Source organism: Sphaeramia orbicularis, chromosome 12 (assembly GCF_902148855.1).
Source record: "Sphaeramia orbicularis chromosome 12, fSphaOr1.1, whole genome shotgun sequence".
Taxonomy (NCBI): Eukaryota; Metazoa; Chordata; class Actinopteri; order Kurtiformes; family Apogonidae; genus Sphaeramia; species Sphaeramia orbicularis.
Window position 1 is genome coordinate 42781379 of NC_043968.1, and position 26651 is coordinate 42808029.

The 26651-nt window shown below is 37.4% G+C and overlaps 2 protein-coding genes across 4 annotated transcripts in view; one reads left to right on the forward strand and one right to left on the reverse strand.

Moving 5' to 3' along the window:
• The first annotated feature begins 2741 nt into the window (after positions 1 to 2741).
• slc6a1l (solute carrier family 6 member 1, like) lies at positions 2742 to 17748 on the forward strand. Of its 2 annotated transcripts, none has more exons than XM_030150336.1 (15): positions 2742 to 3056; positions 4908 to 5279; positions 6785 to 6916; positions 7461 to 7561; positions 8277 to 8386; positions 8522 to 8654; positions 11955 to 12089; positions 12201 to 12304; positions 12420 to 12544; positions 13153 to 13265; positions 13363 to 13494; positions 13871 to 13973; positions 14306 to 14406; positions 16401 to 16563; positions 16876 to 17748. In XM_030150336.1, exons 2-15 carry the CDS (start codon positions 5039 to 5041, stop codon positions 16974 to 16976), a joined length of 1794 nt encoding a protein of 597 aa, XP_030006196.1. In that variant the 5' UTR covers positions 2742 to 3056; positions 4908 to 5038; the 3' UTR covers positions 16977 to 17748. The 2 variants fall into 2 exon arrangements, with proteins under 2 accessions (XP_030006196.1, XP_030006195.1); XM_030150335.1 differs by having other exon boundaries at positions 2744 to 3056; positions 16401 to 16568; positions 16881 to 17748.
• Positions 17749 to 17903: 155 nt separating this feature from the next.
• The window catches only part of iqsec3a (IQ motif and Sec7 domain ArfGEF 3a), a 95581-nt gene continuing 86833 nt past the window's right edge, over positions 17904 to 26651 (reverse strand). Inside the window, exons 12-14 of one of the 2 annotated variants that reach the window (XM_030150316.1) lie at positions 26554 to 26643; positions 26139 to 26182; positions 17904 to 21471 (exon numbers count right to left, since the gene is read on the reverse strand). In XM_030150316.1, the coding sequence (XP_030006176.1) occupies positions 20911 to 21471; positions 26139 to 26182; positions 26554 to 26643 (695 nt within the window). In that variant the 3' untranslated portion in view covers positions 17904 to 20910. The remainder of the gene's footprint in view (positions 21472 to 26138; positions 26183 to 26553; positions 26644 to 26651) is intronic. The other variant, XM_030150317.1, reaches the window with a different exon arrangement.

The window sequence follows — 26651 nt, forward strand, 5'->3', positions numbered from 1 at the left end:
TACTCTGTTATATTTATGACTCAGTACCTTCCTTTTAAGTATCACATTTTAATAACCACACTTATTGTTTACTGCGTCAGCTCCCCAAAAGGGACAAGATGAGAGAAGGTAAAATTAATACCTCAAGCATGTTTGACCTTATCACTCAGTTGTCTTTAACAGCACTCTAATGAAGGCGAAAGCAAAGGCATCACATTAACAGCTTACAAATTGCTCATCGTGGTACAGATTACATTTCTCCTTGATGTGTTTTAGAGGTTTTGTGGTTCTATGGAAAAAAGATCGTGGGCTAAACTATGTAGGACAATGACTTTGCAGATATAAAGGTTATTTCAGAGATATGCAGTGATAAAACATGACTCAGGGGTAATAGGAGGAGGATAGAATGGCATGGGGAATGAGAATATTGATGGATCTTTAGGGAGGAATAGCACATTGTGCAGTGAAGCCAATGTAAGACTACCACATTCATGTCTGAGCCAAACTGTAAATGAAGACATTTCAATGCCCTCTTTTACTTCTTTATCTAATGTTCTTTCTTTTTCACTTTTTCTTTCATTCTCCACAAATGGAACAATCTCCTTCACGGTTATTTTCCCCGGTTCTATGTATCTTTTATCTTGTCCTCCTCTTATCTACCCAGGCAATAGTGAAGCATATCAACTTTTCCCATTTATGTCTCACTGTGTTTTCATTTTGCCTCCCATCTATACGTTTTCCTCTTTCTTTGCGGGAATATCTCTGCCCCTGCTTCTCTCATCAGCTTCTCATTTACACAATGATTCTTCCTCTGATGTACACCTGGATCCTGCTTGTCTGTAACCTGTTAAAATTTATGCAGCACAGATTGTCCTACTGCATTACTGGGAAAAAAAATTATGCAGTAGTAAGCCTCTGGGTATACGATCCCCACAATGAGTCTCAAACTACAGCATATGTTCACAGGAGGCCTAATGCACAGTGTTTTCATCAACTGTCGATGGTTTGTTTCATAATTCACATTTTGTGGTTTGAACTAATATGCCTAATACCTCAACAAAAAAAAGTTCAAAGATACTCATTCTCATGACTTACACATAAGACTTTATCTTGTTCACATTTGCACACCTGATTCATTCTAAGTATGGTCTATGAGCTGTTATTCTGCTTTTTGAGAAACTGTCACTACAGGCACTCATTAAGCAGTTACAATACCAGAGCTTATGCATACAAATGACTGTGCTGCTAAAGTTTATCTCTGGGCAAACAGATTCAGAAAATATCAAAATATTCTTACCCATTCAAGTAACAGTTGTAAGGACAAATAAAAATCACCATACTTACAGTAACAATACAGCATGTCCCTATATGATAGAATAAACAAAAAAAATGGTCCTAACAGTCAAGGCAGAGCACAGTGAGATATCTTGGGTTTGGTTCATGTGATGCTGTGTCTTTTTCTGTTTCAAATATGTAAAATTATATTTTGTGCTTGGTATTAAAATGCCAGTGACAGACATAAATCTGACACTGTGCTTTCTGTATGCTGCCTCTGTCTTCTACTTTATCACTCCCTATTATTCTTGGTGGTGGTCACTGTGGCATCATAATTAGGCTGCATTGATTGGGGACACTGTAAACAGACTGATGGAAACCAGCTTTGACACCTCCAGTGCAGCTAGCTATCATCACAAAGGTCCACACGGACAATAAACTTCACCAGAGATTGCAATGAGTCAGCTGGTCTGGATATAAATGACTTGCTAGCGGTATAATTAAGATCCTAATATGATTTAATCTCTCACTTTTGATACCCTTTATATTCTAACCATCGCCACCCACCAGTCGACTGATATGGGTCTAGTGCTTTCAGGGAATTGTGGGAATGTTCATTAGTCTTTCTAATTGACTGGTGATAGAGTATCAGAAACAGATATTAAAGCTGGGATGTTCCTGGCAGAAACAAGAGGCGTTCATGTCTCATATCTAATTCCATTAGTATTAATGGAGACATTGTTTTATTGCTAGGAGACATATTAAAAAGACAATAGAAATAAATCACTGTACAACAGTTTCAATGTCAAAATAACACCCCTGTTCAAATCAACAAGTATTCAGCTGTCCTTACCTGGTGTGATAGATTTCTGTGTTGGCAAAGGTTAGTTAATATAGAAACAAACTGTGTATTTCTGTGTAGACTTAATTTCCTTGTAGTATTTGTGTACTATACGTTATGAAGTACAATGTGTCAGCGTCCTTTGTTCATCAAACATCCAGAAGTCAACCGTATCAATCCTTCTACCTCGCATCACTCTGGCTGTTCATTGTTGATGCCTTTAAATAAGTGACAACATTCATTCTGCAAAAAAGGGGAAATCTAGACCAAAAATATCTCGTACATTTGGATCTGTTCTCTGGTCATTATATGCTTAAAAGAGGACACTGAAGATGAAAACAATGTCACAATATAGGGTGATTTTGACAGAGTGTGGATGCTGCCATTTGTGGTCATATATTTCCAGGGTCTTTGCCAGCAGTCATTGCCTGTTTTATTTTCCAAAACTCCAAGAGCCCTTTCACTAATCAGGCCCTTCCCTGTTGGGAAACACCATGGTAACGGTGCTGGCAAGAGCTGACCTCAGCTATCACAACACACACAACGGACACACACAGATATTGCTGCTGCCCCAAGAGTTCCCCACCAGAACTGGGTGATTGGGCGATTGATATATCTCCCATGGCCTCAGGGGCCTCACTAGTCAGAACTGAACAGTAATCAAAGCAGACACACTGGTCGAACTTTATTATCTACCATTCGATACCAGCTGTAGAAAAAGCCACAAGTCCTCCTTTAACTGTAAACAGTAAAGAGAGAGGTGCAAAAGTCAAAACATCTTTCCTGGCACTGACTTGTGACTTTCCTCAGTTAAAGGATTTCCACAGTTGAATCAACAAAGAGTCTTTGGATGCTTGGATTCAAAGATGAAGCTACATGTATCTGTGATGATCTGATGATGTAAGTGATGATTTGGAGAACTGAAGCTGATGACATGACAAAGGACTTTAACATCTCTCAGGTAGGATGCAACCTGTGCCCGATCTTTTTATCTCTGCTTTAGTCTGTCGCTCAAGGAGGAAATAGTTCAGTTGAATTTGCTCAGAAGCAGGTGGATTAGATTAGAAGTCACTTCTGATTCAAGACATGTTCCTGTGAACTACAAGGTTGACAAAAGCTGGGCTGTAATAGACCGTATAAATAATAGTATTAATCATTATGATTTAATCAACTGAATGAAAGACCGAATGAACAACGTCATCTAAAAATCTCTGCCGGCAGAAAACAATGATTTATTTCTATCTATAGAGATGACATCAAAGAGCATCACTGATGCGTTTCACGTTATTTTAAGACTCTGAAGGGAGATATCAGCACTCACCTGGACAATCTAATGTATATATTAAACTACTGCAGCCAAGATGAAGTTAATTCATCTTTTATAGCGTTGAACTGGACACATTTTATAACAGTAATGTGCTGGGAATTAATTTGATCAGTACTGATTAACAAAGTGTCATACAATTATCTCAGAGGTTAGTTATACTTGTTATCCATTTTACATGAACCTTTTATTCATTTCATAAGGGTCATGTGGGTCCACCGGGAATATACAGTGCTCATGTCTGATATTTTCTTCTGCTGAACTGCATCAAATATATATCAGTAGGAGTTAATTTATAAAATAGTGAAAATGACAGAACATTTGGAAAACTATAATCTCCAAATCTCTAAATTCCAGGTTTTGGATCAAGAAACTCTAAAGTAGTGGATTTTAAGGAACATCTGCCAAATACAAACTAAGAACACAAAGAAAAAGCTGATTATGAGTTGAGTCCCAAAGCTCTTCTCAGTTTAAAGCAGGTGGCAGAGTTTTCTATTTAAATATCAATGATATGAAGAGAATATATTTATTCTTTCAGGAAATGTGCCATCTAACAGTGTGACATAAACTTCCATCAATGGCATTAAATGACTTGGACAGTTCTGGGTCAGTCAATATTTGCAAACAAATAACTTCCTGCCAGCCTGTGTGCTGACATTGTAATGTCAGTCTTCAGTATATTTCAGTTGGGGTTTAACTGTTTGTTGGATTGTAAAGAAAATTATGAGGAGGTTTGCCAAGGGTCAAGAACGATGAAATAGACCTTTATTGTGTAATAGATGATTCAGTGCTGCATGTATTGGCAGTATTTCATCATACATTTATATAAAGGAACAAGAACATTACTGATGCTGGCTAAGGGGTTAAGAAAGTGGTATTTAAAATAACACATACTCACTGGCCTTGTAAATATTCACATCTAGTCTCAGAATATGGAAAATCTAAAAGTCTGTTTGCCAGTGATTTTATTTTCTTTCTATGAAGCTGAAAATGAATACCACAGCATTGTTAGAATTTCTCTCAAGGCCTTTTGACCATGAAAAATGCATTGAATTTCAATTTTGATGTTTGTGTTATAAAACAAAAAATCACACAGCCATTAATTTGTACAAGAAAATCCAGTGACTAAAGCATACACAGACCTTTGGGAAATGCCATTCCTTTACTTACATTCGAGTCCAGATCATTCCAATCTTTCAAACATATTTTCAATTATTAATATTGAATAAATAACAGACATAGCACTGTCTGATCCAACACACTTCTTAAATTAAACCCAACTATTATATGAACAGAATCAGATGAAAGAGCCAGTCTTACAGCTGGAACTCTTGTTTTATTCCATCAGAGATTTATAGCATAGTCTTTATTGCAAGACCAATGCAATTTCCTTGCTGTTATAGTCAAATGCAACAAAATGAGCAATTCAAAATCAAGATAATTAGTGTAGGATCTCACAAGAAACTAAACTGTTATTTCTGTCAACAGCTTTCCTGCACGTCATTCTGAGCCAGTCCAGATCCACTGTGAGAGACTCTACTGGACAGCAGAAGAGAGCATAAAACATAACCATTACAGGCTGTGAGGACCTAGTGGCTCCTATTCCTGGTGGTCCCACCATGGGAAAGACCGGACAGAGCACAGTGGACTTAAACTCCCCTTCAGAGGTCAAACAGGCAGTTCCATTTGAAGAACTGGATCCTGTTGTGCCACCCATGGATAAAAAGAAGCAGAAAGAGGAGCCACCTGACAGAGGCAGCTGGAAAGGCAAATTTGATTTCCTCTTGTCATGTGTGGGTTACGCCATTGGTTTAGGAAATGTCTGGAGGTTCCCCTACCTGTGTGGCAAGAACGGTGGAGGTGAGTGTGTGACTATGGTGACAGGTGTAGTCAGTTCAGAGCTCCTAAACTATTCCTGTACAATGTAAATGTCCGCTGCCTGTCTAAAAACAGGTCACGCACATAGTATTTCATTGGGTCACCTTAACTTTGATCAGGATATCATTTCGCTGAGGGATTGTTTTTGCCACACAATGATTATGCAATGTCACAATAATTGTCACAGCATTTATTTCTGTCCAGGGTTGCAATCACTTTTCACCAGATCTTGTATCAATGTTGGGAGAGTAAAAGCTGTTAAGTAAAGTCCTCTCCATCACATCCCAAAGGTGCTCAGAGAGGTTCAGATCTAGGCTCTGTTCTGGTCAATCCATGTGTGAAAATGATGAAAATCATGTTCCCTGGCATCGTCATGTTAGAATTTCACATGTCAACAGGGAATAAAAAAATCCATAGATGAAAAAAACCTAGTGATTTAGTATATTTTTGTTTTTCTGCTCATTTTTGGACAAATGACATTGCTGAACCTAGATCTGACCAACAGAATCAACCCCAGACACTGCCCCCACAGGCTTGTACAGTACTAGGCATGATGGGTAATCACTTGCGTCTTCTCACCCTGATGCAACCATCACTCTAGTACAGGATCAGTCTTGACTCATCACACCACATGACCTTTTTCCATTGAAATACAGTCCAATCTTTGGGCTCCTTAACAAACGGTTTAAGAAATTAAATGTTACTCACTGCATCAGTTAGTGTTAAAGGGTCATATTTTGCTAAACCCACTTGTATTACTCTTTGGTGCCTTTATTTGTGTATTTGGGGGACCGTAATAGTTCAAAAACTTTGAATTTGAACCCTCCAGGTGCTGGAAAACTATCAAGTGGATTTCTACTACCCATTTTGATTCCTTCTTAATTTGTTAAGTCTATAACTAGTTACGTCACGGCATTTGCACTTATAACGTCAAGACTTCAGATGAATATTTCTCCGAATATGCCATAATTGTTTGTCAGCAGCAGCTGTTGTAGTCCATACTGAAAATATGTCCAAACTTCGAACTGATTACCTAGAATGTTCAGTTATAGGTTGAATGGGACAGAGCAGCACAGCCAACAACCTGGAGGGGGTGGGGCATGAAGTGGCTCATTTGCATTTAAAGGGCCAGCGCTCAGAACAACCTTTCTGGTGTCATTACTCAGAAACAGGGTTGAAGATGGATCTTAATAATGAATAATTCAGACCCAAGCATAGCATTTACAGTTTAAGTAGACCACAGGGAAATGTTTTAAAATGCATAATTCCATTTAAAAAGGCAAAATATCACTCCTTTAAAAAAAACATGTTGTAGTTGAAACATATTTGTCACAACAGCAATTATGCAGTAGAAAATCTGAACAATTTCTTGGTTAAATCCAGGTCGCAGCTGTGTTTTTGGCTGGGAAGTGTATGCTAACTTTAATAAGTGCTTAAGTAGTACCAGTATCTAATGAAACATGTTGGTTATGTATTTGTGGTGTTAGGGGCTTTCCTGATCCCGTATTTTATGACCCTGGTGTTTGCTGGGATACCTCTCTTCTTTCTGGAGACATCTCTGGGACAATTCACCTCGGTGGGAGGGCTGGGGGTGTGGAGGCTCATCCCTATGTGGAAAGGTAAGATATGGAAACAAAGGATATGTAAACATACATCTTCAAGTTATAAATTTATGTTACATGTTATCAGTCAGTAGCAACTTACATCACCTACTTCTTTATGCTATTTTTTCCCCAATCATCTAATTCTTTCTCTATGTCATTAAAAATACTTCTAGCCATGGAAACATTTTTAGCAAAAATTACAGGAAAAATCAAATCAACAAGAGAAAACTTCCCAACGTCTTAGTTTTAAATTTATGATTTTTGGTGCTGTGCTTGATGGTAGCAATTATACAACTGCCTCCAAGCACAATGAGCCAAAGCACATTTTATCTCCTGTCAGAACAAACATCAACATTGATAGTGAGTGTGCCAACTGATAAACAAAGCTAAGGGCAAATGAACAATAGAAAGAGAAAAAATAGGAATTGTGTGGATGGTGATGATGAGTGAGTGACACTTCTTTTCTTTTCTCTGTCTGGCTAAATGTGCTTTTTGTTTTGGTGTTTTGCTCATACATTATCCTGTATGTTAAAATAGCCCATACCTCATCTCTCTTCAGGTGTTGGTTTGGCTGCAGTGGTTTTGTCCTTCTGGCTCAACATCTATTACATTATCATCATTGCCTGGGCTCTGTACTACTTATTCAACTCCTTTGGTTCGGTATGTTTCATTATGGATACATTTAAAGAGTATCTGAGATAATATCTGAGACGTTTTCAGTAGTGTGCATTGCAGTACTTTAACTTTCTTAGTTTGATTCATGGCTATTGAATCTATAAATTTGAGCAAAGCTTATGATGAATCACCTGATGTACAAAAACCCAAAGCTTTTTTAGATTCCACTGTTAATATCCTGGTATAGAGAAAAAACTTTTTCATCCTTTCTTAAAAATTTCTATGGCTTCCCTTTACTAAATCTCTTGCTGCTGCTTTCAGAATGTGACCTGTATTCCTGTAGCTTAATTTTTTATTTATTTGTTTGTTTGGGTTTTTTTTAGAAAAAAAACAGTATGCGTAATCCCTTTGGCTTTTACACTATTTTTTGCCCATCATGTTAATTGTATAAAAGACATTGATTGTCTGTGTCTTATTTACCTCTGCTCCAAATCTACAGTGGTGTACTTAAATACTTCAATGTCTAAAAGTACTGTGGAGATAAATAAGTTTGAAAAATTGTGTCTCTGTGAGAGTTGAGTCCAAATGTAATAGGGTGTATTAGAAAGGCAGAAATGACCCATTTGATTTCAGTTCATGTTGTTGTTGTGTCTTTTTCTGAAATGAATAAAGCCACAAGCAATGTTTTCAGCTGAATTTTCAGCATTTTTTTTCTGCTCCTGCATCCTGTTGTTGTTGTTGTGTATATTTTTGTGTACAGGAGCTGCCTTGGCAAAGCTGTGATAACCCCTGGAATACAGAGCAATGTTTTTCCAACTACAGTCTGACAGACACCACCAATCTGACCAGCGCTGTCACTGAATTCTGGGAGTAAGTCAGTGAAATGTGAACTTGTTCCTGCGACAAGTGTGTCTGTGCGTGTATGAAAGTGTAAATGAGCTATTTCTGGAAGGTATTTGTGCTCATCTATGTCTGAATTCAGTGTGTGTTTGTCTGTTCCTATAGACGTAACATGCACCAGCTGTCAGGTGGTCTGGAGGAGCCAGGAGAGCTCCGTTGGCCCTTAGTGGGTACTCTGGCACTGGCATGGGTCCTTGTCTACTTCTCAATCTGGAAAGGAGTGGAGTGGACAGGAAAGGTCAGATTCTGTGCCTCTGTTTCTATTTATTCTTTTTTATACAGTATTTCTCTGGCCCCAGACTGCTTTAACTATGGAACACAGTCCCTTTTATCCAAGCCCCTTCCCCTTACATATTAAGGTTTTAACCATGCAAACATTACAGACAGAGTGCTGCCCAGGAGGCTGAACTGATGTTGTTTGCTGAGTTTGCTGAATTACCTCATCATGCATGAAACCAATTAAAGAGATTAATGAAATGGAGAAACCATGAACTTGGAGAAAACAGAAAGTTAAATATGTATATTTTTTCCTACAAATTATGTTTAATAATGAATGAATACTGAATCCAAGTAGAATACATGACATTAGGTTTTTCACTCATGTTGAGGCTCTGATAGATTCACAAACAAAAATAAGAAAGAATTCTTCTTTAAAAGTTGAAAGTAGGAAAGTAGGTCCATCAGTGTGCTGTCTAGCTCCTATAATTTCCTCAACATTTCACTTAATACAAAATAGAAAATGTTTGAAAGATATTATTTTGTTCCAAACGTTGACATTCACAAGCAAAGAGATGTATATAAAAGGAAAAAAAATGCCTGCTCTGCTTAGGATTTTAAAATTACAGCAAGACGATGCAATGTATGTGAGCAGAAATGCGTTTACATATTCGCTGCCAGAGATAATTGGATTTTAATGTGTGGCATCTGAAAGTAGTGGGAAAAAATGAATTCCTCCTAGGCCCTGGCCTTGACGGACATAACCAATTAAGCATAATCATTATTCTACGGAACTGCAGGCAGTGCTCTGAACTCTGAAAGCAGGAGAAAGATTTTGTGGCAAAGAGGAACCCTGAAAATATTTTAAGAGTTTAGAACTTTTTATCTGAGGATTGTATGCTAGCTGGGGTTTTTACATGTCTTAATTATTTGAGGGAAAATGGCTTTGGGATGTTTGGAAATGTGCTTAACTTGAAAACAAAATCCCAAATCCCTTCTTCACATAGGTACATACTGTATTTAACCACAGCTACAAGAAACTGCAATTTTCATCAGTATTGAATCATGGTACCCCCATGTAAACGAGAGCTTTTCCTGTTTGTCACATTTTCAAGCTCTAATTCACAATGGGGGGCTTTGTATATTTTCAATTTGGCAAAATAAAAAATTACAGCTCCAAATGGGCCTCATCAGATGTAGCTTCATTCTGTACAAGAACCACATGGAGAGACATTTTAGAAGGCGCATCATACAGCTCATGACTTATTCAACAAAACATTTAGTAATGAAAGTATTATCTCAAGCCAGGAATAAAATCGTGAACATTTATGCTGCAGTTACTCAACTATTGTGAGCTGAACTATGTGGTGCTGAGGATGAATAACATTGGAGCACTACAGCCTGCATCCATAGAGACTGAAAACTGACTAGAGTGCCTCCATTTGAGACACACCTGTTTAACCCTGTCATGCATGAATCATGAGAACCGTAGTCAATATTTTTTTTCTTGAATGATTCTACTTCTCTTTAGGCATGAAAAAAACAATGCCATTGAAATCTTTTTATGAACCTATTTTTCAAGGAGTTACAAAAATGTCCACTCAGCTGGACTCTAAGCATTTAATTTTAAAAGCAAAGAAACATGTATTTAAAACCCAACATTAGAAAGTGATATACTATGTGAAAACTATGAAATAAAAACATTTTAATGCCGCTAATCTGATGTTTTCCCACATTTCGCAGAAAAAATTATTAGACCACCCTTGTTTTCTTCAATTTCTTGTTCATTTTAAGGCCTGGTACAACTAAAGTTACATTTGTTTGGACAAATATAATGATAACAACAAAAATAGCTCATAAGAGTTTAATTTCAGAGCTGATATCTATCCATTTTCCGTGTTTTTCTTGATAATAACCAAAATCACTTCAGTTCTTCCATCAATATCTATGGAATTGTACTGACAAAAACAGTGCTTTTAGCCTTCCATGTTTTATTTTCTGTTTTAGTCAAATGATACACACAGGAGTTAGTACCTGATTGCATAAGCATTGTTTTTGATGACTTTTGATGGTCTAATAATTTTTTCCACGATTGCACTCTAACATTAGTTATTACTCACTTCATGGAGATAACATGTAAAAAAAATAAAAAAATAAAAACTGTTTAAGAAAACTGTTAATTACAGTCTAATATTAATTAGCAATTGATTTACACTCAAACATGTTACTGCAGATCAGGTTTATCAAGAACAGCAAAGTTACAGTAATGATATGAATTGCAGTGTTTGGGATGATGCATAAGCGTCCACTGTGTTGGATGATATGGAAGTGAAATAGCAAAACCCATGAATATATAAGAGAACAGGCTGTAGAACACCTGTCCACTGTAGTGACCAGTATGCATGAAAGGGTTAAACTGGCTTTTAACCCTTAGCACTGAGACACTCTTAGGTTTTAAATCTGTGGTCTTTTCTATCACGATGTGTTATGTCTTATTGTTTTATGCCTTTTTATAGTATTTGATTAAACTATTGTTATCTTATAATTCAATAATGCTTTTAGATGTACAGGGTGGGGAAGCAAAATTTACGATGAACATTTAGTTGTTTTTTCTCCGCAGGCACTACGTCAGTTGTTTTGAAACCAAACATATATTGATGTCATAATCATACCTAACACTATTATCCATACCTTTTCAGAAACTTTTGCCCATATGAGTAATCAGGAAAGGAAACGTCAAAGAGTGTGTGATTTGCTGAATGCACTTGTCACACCAAAGGAGATTTCAAAAGTAGTTGGAGTGTCCATAAAGACTGTTTATAATGTAAAGAAGAGAATGACTATGAGCAAAACTATTACGAGAAAGTCTGGAAGATACTATTAAAGAAGAATGGGAGAAGTTGTCACCCGAATATTTGAGGAACACTTGCACAAGTTTCAAGAAGCATGTGAAGGCAGTTATTGAGAAAGAAGGAGGACACATAGAATAAAAACATTTTCTATTATGTCAGTTTTCTTGTGGCAAATAAATTCTCATGACTTTCAATAAACTAATTGGTCATACACTGTCTTTCAATCCCTGCCTCAAAATATTGTAAATTTTGCTTCCCCACCCTGTATAGCACTTTGGTCATCTTTATGTTGTTGTAAAGTGCTATATATATATGAACTTTGATTGACTGATTTGGCTGATTTCAATTAATTTTGACATCATGGATCTCAAATTCAGATATACAGTTTGAAAGGATGTATTTTACTTCCAAATTTCGACAGTGCTCCTTGGTAGTGCATTCATATGTGTGTTCATCTCTGTCTCTCATAGGTGGTGTACTTTTCAGCTACCTATCCATACTTCATGCTATTCATCCTATTTTTCCGAGGAGTCACTCTCCCTGGAGCCATAGATGGGATCCTCTTCTACGTTACTCCAGACTTCAACAAACTCATTCGATCTGAGGTACACAATTGTTCACACTAACTTTTCCTGGAAAGTTGGGGATGTATGAGTTCACAAGAGAAATTATATTAGTGAAGTCATAAAAGCACATGTGTATCTGTTGTGTAACAGGTTTGGTTGGATGCAGCAACTCAAATCTTCTTCTCCTATGGACTGGGCCTGGGTTCACTCATTGCACTGGGAAGCTACAACACATATAATAATGACGTGTACAAGTAAGGACATTTTCTTATTTGTATTTATGTGTCTACTTAAATACCGTCCTCATCACATTTACTACAAAAGATAAAATCCACTCTATAACAGCCTCTCTTGGTCCTCTTTCTTCAGAGACTCCATCATAGTGTGCTGCATCAACTCTTGCACCAGCATGTTTGCAGGCTTTGTCATCTTTTCCATCGTAGGCTTCATGTCTTATATTACCAAGAAACCTGTTCAGGAATTAGCAGCATCAGGTACAAATGTATTATATTGATTTTTGTTAAATTTACTGATTTGTATTGACTTTGTGCTGCGCTTCTGTTTCTCTGTGCAGTTAATATGTAATGTGTTGTTTTGAAGTTGTGATTGCTGTCATGTAAATCATTCACCAAATTCAAATAGTTTTCAATTTAGTTTAAGTTCATTAGACCAAATAATTTCTCTAAATTGGAGTGTTATTTGATATGTCTGATGTTTGTTGTCATTTTCTATCAGGCCATTTTAATTTCATTTGGGACATATTCACATCACAGCAATAAATGTAGTTATTATTTGATCAAGTCATTTAATCAAAACAAATATTTCCAAACTCTCTTTGAATAGTAACTCATTTATCTTTTGAAAAGAGCACAGAAAAGACAGGCTGTACTTTTGACCTCTCTCAGACACACTGGTCTGCCCTCAGTCATTACCTCTATAAGCCTTGGAAAGCTCTGGGGGCTTAAAACTAATGTGATTCACCAAATGATGTTATTCTAACCCTGTATCCTTATCTTTCAGATATGTTAATATGGTATAATGGGTGCAATGTCATGTAATGTAATGTAATGTGTAAAATGTGAAATATGTTTGTAATCTTTAGGCCCAGGTCTGGCATTCTTAGCTTATCCTCAGGCTGTGACACAGCTGCCCATGTCCTCCCTATGGGCCATCCTCTTCTTCTCCATGCTCATGATGTTAGGTCTGGATAGTCAGGTATGTTATTTGTTTTTACTTCGTAGTATCTTTAAGGAGTTCATTTACTACAAATAAATATTTTGTGGATCTATATGTATATGTGTGTTTCCCTCAGTTCTGTACAGTGGAGGGCTTCATTACAGCACTGATGGATGAATATCCCCTGCTGTTGAGAAAGAGAAAGAAGGTCTTCATCCTCATCGTTTGTTTCATCTCCTTCATAATTGGCTTCTCCAACATCACACAGGTGCATCTTTGTGTTTTTTTCTGTTATATGATCTACTGTATGTCTAACCACACACGCACAGCTGCATGTGAAGCAGTGAATTAGGACAGTGTGTGTATCCACACATTTTGCTGTATGTGCCTCTTTTATGCATGCAAGCTATTTGGATTTCCGATCACTGCAGGAAACTCAAACTGCAGCATATACAGTTATAAGTCTGCGGTTGTGCAGATTTTTCCTGTCAGTAGGGAATGGAAACCAATCTTGCATTATACATAATAACAAAACGATCTCACAACAACCTGCGGTGTACATTCATCATACATATTTTATTCAATAAAGACTTGGTCTATTAATATTCAGCATCTAAAGTGATGTGTGTGTTAAAATTTCCCAGGGTGGTCTGTACGTGTTCAAGCTGTTTGATTACTACTCTGCCAGTGGGATGTGCCTCCTCTTCCTTGTCTTCTTTGAAACTATTTCCATTGCCTGGTTCTATGGTAGGAAATCAATTTCATTTTTTTTTTTCTATGCTTTTAATTATCCTAACCACCTCAGTGTGTGATGAAGAGACATCAAGCAAACTAAGAAAATTGGAAAAAAAGAGATGTTATCATCAATATATTATGTTATTGTAAGTCACCGACTGAATCATTCATGTAGATTTTTATATACTGTTGCCTTCCAACAGGAAATTATATCCATCTCTTCCATTTTCTGTGATAAGACATTGTCCAATCAGCATTCTTGTTTTGTCTTTTACCCCATGAGGCTTTGTTCTTGCATGTATTATCTTCACAGACTCCGTCTTTGTTCTGTTTTTATGCCACAGGAGCTGAAAGGTTTTATAAGAACATCGAAGACATGATTGGCTACCGGCCATGTGTCTGGTGGAAGCTCTGTTGGATGTTCTTCACACCACTCATATGCCTGGTAGGGAATGGTTATCAGTTTAAAGTCCCTAAAGAACAAATTCCTACAAAGTGTTATCCTCAGTTAAACCCTGAAATGTCCTTCCTTTTTCCCCTCATGGGTGTCTATGAAACCATCAAGATACTGCAGTGAAAATGGGTAAAGGATTGAAGTCATTGTTATGTCATGTGGTGATTTCTGCTTCATCCCATGCACCATCAGGCCCTCAGGGAAATCACTGTAATGTATTTAATCCTACTATTATAGTCATTAAAGGGAGTGTAACATTGGAGGAGGATACAGAAGTGGAAAAAAGTTATCTGTCAAAACAACTGAGCATAGTCCAGTATGTTTGCAGCTATAAGCAAAACAGCTAGATGTATGGGTTCAATCTGAGAGGAATTTAATGAACGAATGAATATCATTATTATTATTATTATTATTATTATTATTAATAATAATAATAATTATAATAATAATAATTATAATAATAATAATTATAATAATTATAATAACAATAATCAGTGGCGGTTTGCGGCATGTGCATTATGTACAGCTGCATAGGGTGGCAACATGGGGGGAGATGTGGTATGTTATCGTAAAAGTACAGCAACAGACCTGTATGTAGAGGACTCCATCTCCTGAAAATAAGTAAATTTGCAATAATAATAATAATAATAATAATAATAATATTAATAATAATAATAATAATAATAATAATAATAATAATAATAATAATAATAATAATAATAATAATGAGGAGAATGAAGAGGAGTCTCTGATTGATTTTGGGAATGAGTTCCAGAGGGTGGGAGCAGTGATGGAAAATGCCCTGTCATCCATGATAATTAAGTAATGACCCTTTGACCTCCACTTTTATTCCGCGGTCCAATCAATAAATCAATGCTTGTCAAACTGAGACTGCAGTTGGTTAAAGGTGCAATGTGGAAGATTTAATCCACATCCCATAGACTGTAAATCAGTGGAGAATAGAGGATTTGTGATGTGAACTATTGTTTTGTTTTGTATTTTACGGTCTTGTTAGTGTAACCTATTAGTCACATCTACAGTTGAGCTGTCTAGAAATGATTATGATGAAAATTATTGTATTTTTTTAAACAATTTATTCATCATCATCATCATCATCATCGTCATCATCATCATCATCATTATTATTATTGTTATTATTATTATTATTATTATAAAACTGGTGTTTGAAGTCTGATTTAGCAGGTAAGTGAGCTGTCAATCAAAGTCTTCTATTCACCATAAAATCTTATTGATGGAGTAATAATTTAAATCTGCAAAACGTATTAGATCTTCCAATTACAACATATGAGACTAGACTGGCTTCTGGAATAAAATGATAAAATTATTGCATTTTACAAGGAAAAACTCAATGTAAGCCAATGGGAGTCAGGGCTTGCTAGAACGAGCACCTAGTGGCTGTTGGTGGTATTACAATTTAACATACTCCAGCACTGGCTTCATTTTAGAGCCAGGGTCTTTGCTCCATGCTAGAGCCAAACTAATCCATCTTCTGTCTATAGTAACATTTTAGCAATCCAATAATAATCTCCAAACACACCTGAAAACAATATCACACAATGCCACTGGAGATGGAAGTTGTCATACATTGTTTAACATCTTGCCTGTTGTGAATGTAGTCAGTAGTATCATGAAAAAATGCTGGTTTTAACTGTGAAGTAACAGCTAGTATTAGAGACCACAAAGAACTGACTTGAATTCTGGATCCATGTTAAATTAACGAGTGGCAGTCAAGGAAGATGTCTTGTTTTCTAGCAAAAAGAGCTGGAAATGTAATTTACAGAAAAAAACCTAATTAAGCAGACAATGCAAATCTGCACTTTACTTGACTTTTACTTACGTTTAGAGGCCACTGTGGGTTCCTCACCACATTTAGAAGGATATGATGTATTGAGGGATATCCTACAGAATACACCTTTAACTGGTCAGAAACCAAATGCACTGAATGTAACAATTTAATATTTCAGGGGGTGTTCACCTTCAGTGCCATTGAGATGACCCCACTGACATTGGGGAAATATGTGTACCCACTGTGGGGCCAAGTGACTGGATGGTTCATGGCTTTGTCTTCCATGGTTCTGATCCCTGGCTATGTCATCTACATGTTCTGCACCACCAAAGGAAGCATCAGACAGGTACAGTTCTCAAACACCTACATTCTCATTCTAATTCAAGCTGCAGAGTTTCATGTACTAAGAAAAATAGTGGACACACAACAGTTCAGAGATATGATGCAAGGAAACAGGAGGTCTTTATCCTTTAAGTGATTCAGGAAGAAGCAGAAAATATGGTTTTGGTCTGAGCCCCACTTCAGTGTGAGGGTTATAGATAAGAAGGGACATATTTAAAGAGAACACAGGTTGTATTCTACAAAACCTGACTTCTACTTAATGTATTCCTGGGTTTAAGCTAATCTGAGATTTATCCTTTACTTTCCACTTGAACAGCGTTGGCAGATGATGACAACTGCCCAGGAGGTTGAAAAGCCATCAGGGCATGAAGAATTTACACACACAGGGAGCGTGGGTGAAGCTCCTGTCTAGCCAGGATCAGTCAGGTTGAAATAATCCGACTGCCATTTTCCTCCTTCTGCCAGATGGACAGATAGAAGCTGGTACAGTACTTTACTTTACCTCACCTCAGATAGAGACACAAAATGAGAGCTAGAGTTGTAATGCATTTAGAGAACAGAAGATTTCCTTGCAAGTATGACTGTGAATCTTCATTCTACTTTTAAACTTTCTTTGCAGCTCTATAAAACCATTCTTTGTTTTTATACTTACTAGAAAAATGTAATGAGCTGACAAACGATAAATATATACTGTATATATTTATATATAATATGATTATTTTCTTGTACTTTACACATTATAGAACCAACAATACAGCAAAATGATGGCTTCTTTCCAAATAGCAGTAAATATCACTGTAAATTATATCCACAGACTATTCAGACCTGCAAACACAAACAGAAAACATTTGCAACTATGATATGAATTTGATTAAAGCTGCACATATATATTTACCATAGATTCTTTTGTGTATGTACTCAGCTTTGGATATTGTTTAAGTTTTAAATGATGTGAATATTGAGATGTATTAGTTTACAGGGCAAACTGTGTCATTAAAATGTTATGTGTGTTTCTTTATTATAAAGTGTTGGGGTTTTTTTTATTTTATTTTTTCCTATGATGGGTGATAATAGTGATGAGAAAGTGGAAAACTTTACAGATGTTCAATTTGAGGAATGTGTATGAATTATTTGCCCTGACACTGCTGTATATTTTTCAATCCAATAAAAACGTACACAACAAACAATGCATCACTCTATAAAAGTATCTGTAACAACTGTCTCTTATATTTGCATGCATGTTCACTGAAGATGTGGGTCACAAGTCAAAATAACTTCTCCCCAATTAACATGAAACAGGTTCAGTGTATTAAAACCCAAGAACCAAAGAAACCATTGTGGTGAATAGACTTAAATCATCTTTAATAGCAAGTTGATATACTGCAAAGACAGAGGAATTCAAAGCCAACTGAGGAAGGTGATGGTTCTGTTACACTCAGTTTCCACCTGTCTATCCCGAAATATGTCCACGTTTTTGTTTCTACATGAGCAAACACAGTGTTGAAGACCCAGATCCACTTGTCATTCATAAAGCAGTGCACTGGTATAGCAGAGCCCTTTTCACTTTCTTTAACAAAGTTAGTCATGACTGCACTTCCATATTATACGGCGTTCCCAAAAATGCTACATTGATTTTCTATCAAACGTAAACCCATAAGTGTGCCTCATGCTCATGTTTATTGCACACACAGCATATTGATCTCCCGAAATGCTTTAACACATTGTCAACTAGGAAAACTGTGCAACCATAAACAGTGGGTGGTGAAAGACAGAGAAACAAAAAATGACACAGTTTGGCAGAGGAGAGGCTTTAAATTTTCCACTGAGCATTATGTTTAGAGTGGCACAGAAATGTGTTTGCCCAAATATCCATTTTCTGTTTGAAAGGGTGTTTGTTATTGTAAATTATGTTTTTTGTTTTTTTCAGTTCTGTCGCATTTACAGCATAACAATGCTAATCTTATCTCCCCCTTGTGTGCTCCCAACAAATCCAGTCATGCACAAAAAAGTTGAAGACTTTTGGGAAACAGGGTTCAAACGCTTCTAATAAACCGATATCATGCATGAGAAAAGAATCCCATATCTGGATTTTGATTAAAACAATAAATGCAAACACGCTTTCTTTAGCAGTCATCATCCAATAATCGATCTAGTAAAGAAGAATTTATTACATACCCTTCAAAACTTTGTTTAATGTCAAAAAACATAATCATAATATCTCTTCATTCACTTTAAAGCACTGTTTTTTCTCATTGGGGTATGAAGTAATAGCAAAAGCAATTACTGGGATGAACAAGAGATTTGACTTTGTTTATAGCACTGCTGTTGTTGCTGTGCGAGCAGGTCACATGCACACATACTTTCTTGTGCACACAAACACTCAACATCTCTGCCAGGCAGCAAAACAGACTTTTTCTGGAACCTTTGCCTTTCCACTGAGTGACATCGTAAGTGGAAAAGGACAGACAGATGAGATAGAGACCTCCCAGCAGTGGCTCTGTGATTATAAATCAACAAATCAGATAGATAGGGGTCAGATAGGAGCAGAGTTAACCAAACATCCATTCTACAGTACCTGGTGGGGCTTATGTTTAAAAGATGGAGGCATTCAGGTTGGGGCAGTCACTGACCTATTTCAGAGCGAAGGACGCCTGACAGGGCAGTAGCATTTCGAAGGGGGTAGCTTGCTTGTCCTTTCCGACACTGCTTGAATGTGGTATTTACAATCTAGGCTAGGGTGAAGAGAAAGACATCAGATAATGCATTCATTTTTGTCCCATTCTTATTTAAAGCAGGCTAGCCAATAGCACAGGCAATACCATTAATGTCAGCATTTGCAATATAAGCTGTGTGTGCCTCTGTATTCCGTGTAGTCTTTTTTTGAAAATGTCAGACTGAAAGGTTAGAATTAGGGAAGAGAAAACAGTCACAAGGAACTGAACTAAATCTGTGAGTTGTGCTGACAAAAGAGACAGCATGTGGATACGTTGTCCGACTGCTGAGTGCTGCATCCCTCAGCAGACAAAACAGAAAAAGATGTAATGCTTCACACAAATGAAAAGACAGATCTTGATGTTTCACAGTTGTAGCATAATCATCTTCATGGAAATTTTCTGTGATTTCCTGAAATAGCAATGATGCATTTCATTAATATCAGATGAAACCACAATGTGTTGCGCATAGACGTTATACAGATGTGAATGCAGGATCTCTTTATAAAAGTCAGAGAACAGTTTCAGCAGCGCAACAGTGATGAACATGTGACCATTTCTAAAAAGTCCTCCTCCATCATTGAATGAATGTACAAGAGTTTCGGGGAGGCATTAACAATGTTTAATATGACGAGTAACAAACAAAGACAAACAACAATCAGTACAACCATCCTGGGCTGTCATTCACTTTTTGGTTTTGCAAAGCGTGTGACTGGCTGCCTTTGTCTCCTGTCGTCCTTCGCTGTAGAATGATCTATGAAAGGTGACATCTAAGTGAGACTGTTTTCAGATGATAGAGAGCCACAACACAATGGAGGAGCAGATGACAAACATAGCTTATTGGACAACATTGTTTTTTATCCAAGGGACCAGAGAAGAAGGCTCTCCATCACATAAATAAATCAGCAACGGCATAAAAAGGGAAATAAGTGTTGATGAAATATCCGTTTGTTTTTGTTTTTTTGTGCTCCTTGAGGGAGGTGAGTGAGAGGAGTATTTTCTAAAAGCAAAGAAGTTTTCTTTTCTTCTAGCCCTAGCATTTAGTTAGTGCAAAGAAGTCAGTTTTTAGTGGAGGCTTGTGTATGTATTTTGGCACATTTTCATTTCAGTGTCAACTATGCACGCACGCGCACATACAGCACAGTAGGCATGAGTTTTGGGATGAGAAAAGTGAACTGGAGCTGTCCTTGGATTGTGTCCATCCACTACTGGGAAAATCCAAAATGTTTAACAGATTTGTGTTTCAGCTTTTGGTGGTGAATACTGGAACTACAAGGAATTCATCCAGGAACTGAATGTATGTGAGTTTTCTCTATCAAGAATTAAAACTGACAAAAAGTTATAGAAATTTGTTAAAACTACATAATATTTCAAAATACATGTGGAATCAAGTAAAACTTTATATATGCACTTAATTTCTCCTCTTCTCTTTTAAAACTTTGATTTTTCTTCTATTATTTTTTTCTTAAATATATGCATATAAGTGTGATTTTATTTTTTCATTATAGCTCTTTCATTTGTATGTATATATGTACATTATGTACTATTAACTAAGTAGAGAGGGGGTAGTGAGGTTTTTTGGATTTTCTGTGTGTGCGAATGTGTTTCAGGGAAAGAATACTAATTCAATTTTATTTACACCATGCTCCGAGAGCCACTTGGGGTCCGGTGCAGACTGAGACGGGGGTCGGGGGGTATATACTGATGAGGGTGGTTATAAGGCGGTGGTGGGGGAGGCAGCGGGGGCTGGTGGCCATCATTGCCATGGGAGCCGTCCGGCGAGCGAACTGGGGTGGACATGGCTGACTGACTGAGCTGGTGGTGGCTGTGGTGATGATGCTGGTAGTGGTGGTGTGTGGGTGTTTGGCTGAGGAAGGCCTCCATGCGTCCGTGGCCGCTGTTGTCGAGCATGATGACCTTGACGATCTGCTGACACTGGATGAGTGTCTCGGGCCGCAGATCAGCCATGCTGACAGCGGGCTGAAGGTGCTGCTGGAGGTGAAGGTGGTGGCTGGGGGTGCTCGCTGCCGACTGCAGTTGCGGGTGCTGAGGTGGAGGCGTCGGCCCCTGGGTTAGCCCCTGGGGCCCCTGCTGGAAAAGCAGCTCACCCCGGTGGTTAAGAAGGGCCACGCTCTCGGGAGTCCGAGCCGTGCTGCTGCTGAGCTGGTACGTCTGAAGCCTGTTGTGAATTGACACCTAGTTTAGAAAACAGCCAAGAGAACAGCATCAAATGTTATAAAACTGGTTCCTCCTCTACAATCCGTCAAGCCCTCTTTTTCTTTTTTGGGGGTGGTGAACGCACATTACACACACACAGGGCATGCGTGGGGGCTTCGGTGCTGGGGGTCAGTGGAGGAGGACAATTATTGTGACTACTACACACTCCCCTCCCTCCACCCCACAGGTACTGGGAATAGTGTAGATCGGATGCTGGGAACACCAGTGTGTGACTGGGGTCAGGAGGACAGTGGTGGGGAACAGGATAACAGTTTTGGTGCAATGCTACAGAAGGGGCCCGGTGGTTCCAAAGGGGACACTGAGGGCCCCTGTGTCTCCCTTCCAAACCACTGTGTGGTGCTATGGTGACAGCCAACACAAGGAGACTTGGGGGTCGGGGTGACCAGAACATATAACGGAGGTCATACGAAGAAGAAGAGGGAGAGGTGGAAGAAGAGGAGGAGAGGAGGTGAGCAGAGTGACAACCACAAACGTCCACAGGCAACACGCATCAGAAAGCAAACCTCCATAAAGTAATTAGTCTTTACATTATCTTCATTACTTCTAAACTAGTCTCTTTTCTTTTATTGCGCCCTTTGGTTCTTGTTAGATACTTGAGGTAGTAATTTTATATAGTGTTACTTTTGCTAACAAAAATGAAGAAAAAGATCCAAAAGCCATTGACACCAAATAAATTAGAATCTATCTAGCTAAGGGTAATTGTTTCTCACTTTAAGCTATGTTATTGCCCATTATTGACCCCTCAAGTACATGATGTGGCTTTTTTGATATATAGTACTGATGCTATATTTCAATATAAAAAGTACTTGAAATTTGAACTACCAAAGACCTAAAAGACCCTGCAGTAATTCATTTGTAATACATTCCATTCTGAATTTAAGTATCCAATGTAAGACTGTTTCATTTCTGTTTTGTTTTTTCTTTTTTTTCCAAAAGCTGGTATGACTTTCATGAAATAACTCCATTAACATTTGCTCCTATTCAATCTGCTAACCACTATCCCCTCTTGATGAGTTAGCACACATACTCAAGCTAGAGTATCACTGAGTTCTGGAGCACCTCAGATGAAAAATGAAGGATTTGCTTTGACTTTGTCCTGTCTTTCAAAAGTTTCATTTCTAAACACAACGAATAACTCAGAAATGACCTAAGGAAGACTGGCTTTGGTTATTAAATGTCATTCACTATAAAGAGTTCACTTTTACACTAGGGTTGTGTTCAAATATTCTTTTTTTTCCCTTAAGTGAGTGAATTGACCTGGAAATATCTTTGGGTCAACCATAGTAAAAGCCAGGTGAATTCTCTAAATGCTAAGGAAAGGTGATTCAATGGTTCCTTTAGTATGGTCTTTACTCGAGGACATACTGACACATGACAGACAGGATGTGCATTTTTCATCTCTTTACTGTTAAATTATGAATTTGTTTACATATTTTGAACTTTAAACAATATGTTAAACTCAAGACATAACACTACTGTCAGCGTAAAGTGTAAAGTTAATGCTCCAGGATAACCTAGACTTTATTTTTGCCAGGTATTTGGTACCAGGTACCAGCTACTGTATATCTCAGATAATGTTTTGCAAGTCTTTGGGAAAATCATTAAACAATTTTAGGGTACTTCAGCAACAGTCGTAATAAAATCAGCAGTTAACTGTAAACTGGATTTTAAGTGAGTGTCATATAAAATTAATCCAGATAATGTTTTTAGCTCAACATGTAGCTACACTTCAACTGCGATACTGTTTGTGCACCTAATATACATATATTTACACCATACTGATTCTGTCTGACACTTTATGCACCTTATACAGTATATCATACTGTTTATCATATATCATATTGTTTATCTCTGACAATTTTGCACATTAACATCTCACTTATCTCAGGCAGGTTTGCACGTGCTGTATGCCATTAACCTCTGACAGTTTGCATAATTACCAGATGTTGTACATTTATGTAAATATATATTTTTCTCTTAGTAATAGTAGTTTATATTATGATATTTATATGCTCTTTTTCTCTTGCATGCAATTTTTTAAATGCCACTTTAATGTGCTTATGTAAATTCCAAGTTAAATTATTATATTCCAATTTTTATACTTATACTTTTATACTTATCTTAAATTCTCGTGGCATTCAGTTTGGACAGCAAAGTAAGATTTTCATTGTACTGTTTCTTTACTGTACACATGACAATAAACACTTCGAATCTTTGAAATCTTAAATGTTAAATACAGGAATATTTATATTACTGTTTCCTGGGCTAAGTGGTGGATAGAATGCTGAGTGCGAGCCTGTATTTCCTTTTTAACTTCTGTTTCTACCTTGATAATGAAGTCTGATTTTTCAATAGGTTTGTTCACATTTATTGCCCACATTAGACAACAGGGCTTTTTGTCATCCATTTTGAGAACATTCTAATTTAAACACAAATGACCCACATAACATGTAAGTGTAGTCAGCCTTCCTGAGCATTGCTCATTTTCTCCTAAGTCCTTATGAATTATACTTCACATCTGTGACCTCATGATGTTTTACATGGACATCAGGGAAAAGTGGCCAAGAAATAATCATAGGAGGATTTTTTGGAGTATTTGATCAAAACCCAGGTTGTCGATTGGCTGCTATGATAAGAAAAATGTTATGAAGGACGAGTGCAAGTTAAGAGGGTGACTTCTATTGGTGCAGCCAAAAAAAAAAAAAGAAATTACAAGTTATTAAATTTGATCTGAGTCTTGTGGCCTGACACTGTAGTCATTAGTTCAGGTCACTTTTTCCATCACACATTTTATATTGTTATTTTTCAATCTTTTTTTTTTCTGGTCACAAATTGTACATGTATGGTGTGAGGAGCCAAATTTCAGCACTTGGCTTTAATGAGCCCATCCGCTATAGTTCACCTTCTGACGCTGGTGGACAAAGTGGGGGGATCATTAGCTTGATGGGTGCACCTGCTCACACTACATTCAACAGCTTACTGTTTGTTTGGCTTTTGCTCTGCAAAGATGTTTTGGCTATGTTGTGTAAGATTTTAAAACCACTTTCATTACAATTCTGAGCCAGATCCTCACATCAGAATGTTGATACCTTAATTATAAACCCATGTGTGATTAAAAGCTTGCTAAAGGAGGCAGACATCCTTACATTCATGTTTCTAGCATAAGCAGGATTTTCTGACCCCTGGTTTCCAAGATAAATGTGTTTCGACAGCTAACGGCTCCCCACCAGCCACTGACATTTACTGTAGGCTGCATGGCAAAGGGGAGCACTGTTGTTAAAGGTAGCTCAGACAACCATGAAGACTGACCTGAGGTGAAAAAATAAGAGGAGAAGTAAAGCCCTCAAGTCAGCCACAGATAACATACACTTAAAAAAAAACTTGTTTAGATGGTAGATGATTAAAGTGGGTAAATAGAAATTTAATTTCTGATTTAGTGCCTCTTTCATGTGGCTGGTGTATTTTTTCTTTGTGTAATAAGTAGTGCATCCTTTAATATATATATATATATATATAAATCATATTATAAAGTGCAAGTGGTTGTCAAGCTGTTTTGAATTAAAGTTAGTCATAGCTGCTTATTATCAGGACCCAAAGGCTGCTGAAAAGGAGAGAGGCTGCTTATGCATAAAATTAGTGGATATTGTACTGCACAATGACAGGGTTCTTTCATTTTTATGTCTTTAAACGTCTCTTAATGTTGTGCTGTAATTACAGTGATTCTATGACAAGGCCATTTATGTTTATGAAAATAAAATAGTTCTGATGCCTTCCAGTGTTAAGTGCAAGTAATTACTTCTGCCCTATGCACCTGAATAAAGCAGTGATTTACAGCTGAACATGTTAAAAGTCAGCTGTGTTGAATTAAACAGCCACTGAATGTCAAATTGACCCTTTATATTTTGCTTTTGACTGCAGTCCTCTACTCCAGGGTCATACTATCACAAAATGGATCAGGAAAGGTCATCTGATGCCTCCAGGATGGTAATTGCAAATCCCCCTGGGTTCTGTAGTTCAGCTTATTCTACTGCTTGTGTGAAATTGTCACACAAAGTTTCCCCTAGTGGTCTGGCAAAGCAAGGTGACATCTCCAGGTCAGACGAGTGATACATTTATCCAGCTGCATGTTACTGTGTTAATTAAGGGCTCAGTGCTAAATGTTGTACACGTGTCCTTCGATTTGACCTACTTTTATCTGTGGCTCCTTGAAAGGTGCTAAAATTAACAAATTCCGAGCATGTGAAATTAATTAAAACCTGTTCATTTATTAAAGATAACAGAACCTGACATTCCTTTTTTACCACAACAGGTTCTGATTACTTAGATATTTTGATGATTTTGTTCACTTCCCCCAAAGCACCATCTTGAATTTTTACAAGAGAATTATTTCAATACAATATTCACTTTGGTTGGGTTACTTTACTTGCCCACAGCACTTTACCCAGCAGCACTCGCTCTCTCATGCACTCTCACCCACTTCTGCTTGACGCCTCTAGTTCTAAAGATACAGTATGGCTCATCATGAGGTTCGATCCTATCTCATCCTACCTTTTATAATGATCTTCCTACACTAGCTCACAGACTTACCTGCTGTTTGGGACAAAGCCCTGTCACTGAGCACTTACCTCTACTGCATTGTGTCCACTTCTGTCATCTACCTCCTGGTGTCCTGGAGAGATGAAAAGTGGAAGAAGGGTGGCAGCAAAATGTCTGTGTTATAACTTTATCTTTTACTGCATCCTAAAATGTTGAATTGAACACAAGAAATGCAGGACTATGAAAGGGTTTTGTTAATAAGTACAATGGAAGGAGGGAATGTATATTTTGATACTATATTAAACTACATTTAATGTGGTTAATGTCTAGTCCATAAGGTATAGATAATGTTTTGACTTAAACATTTGAGGGTAGAAACTTCTTATATTGACTAATTCAACAGCAGTGGAACTCTTTGTTGCCGATACATTGAGTATAACAATTGTATTTAGGATCTCTGCAGTGTGTTTTAAAATTGAACAGATACTGTGCACATACACACACCTGATGGGGAGCCCTGTTTGCCACGCAACTCTAACTGTGTGCCGTTCTTTACTGAGTGTGCCTTGGCTCCCTGCTGTTTTTCCAGCTCCCCTGCCATA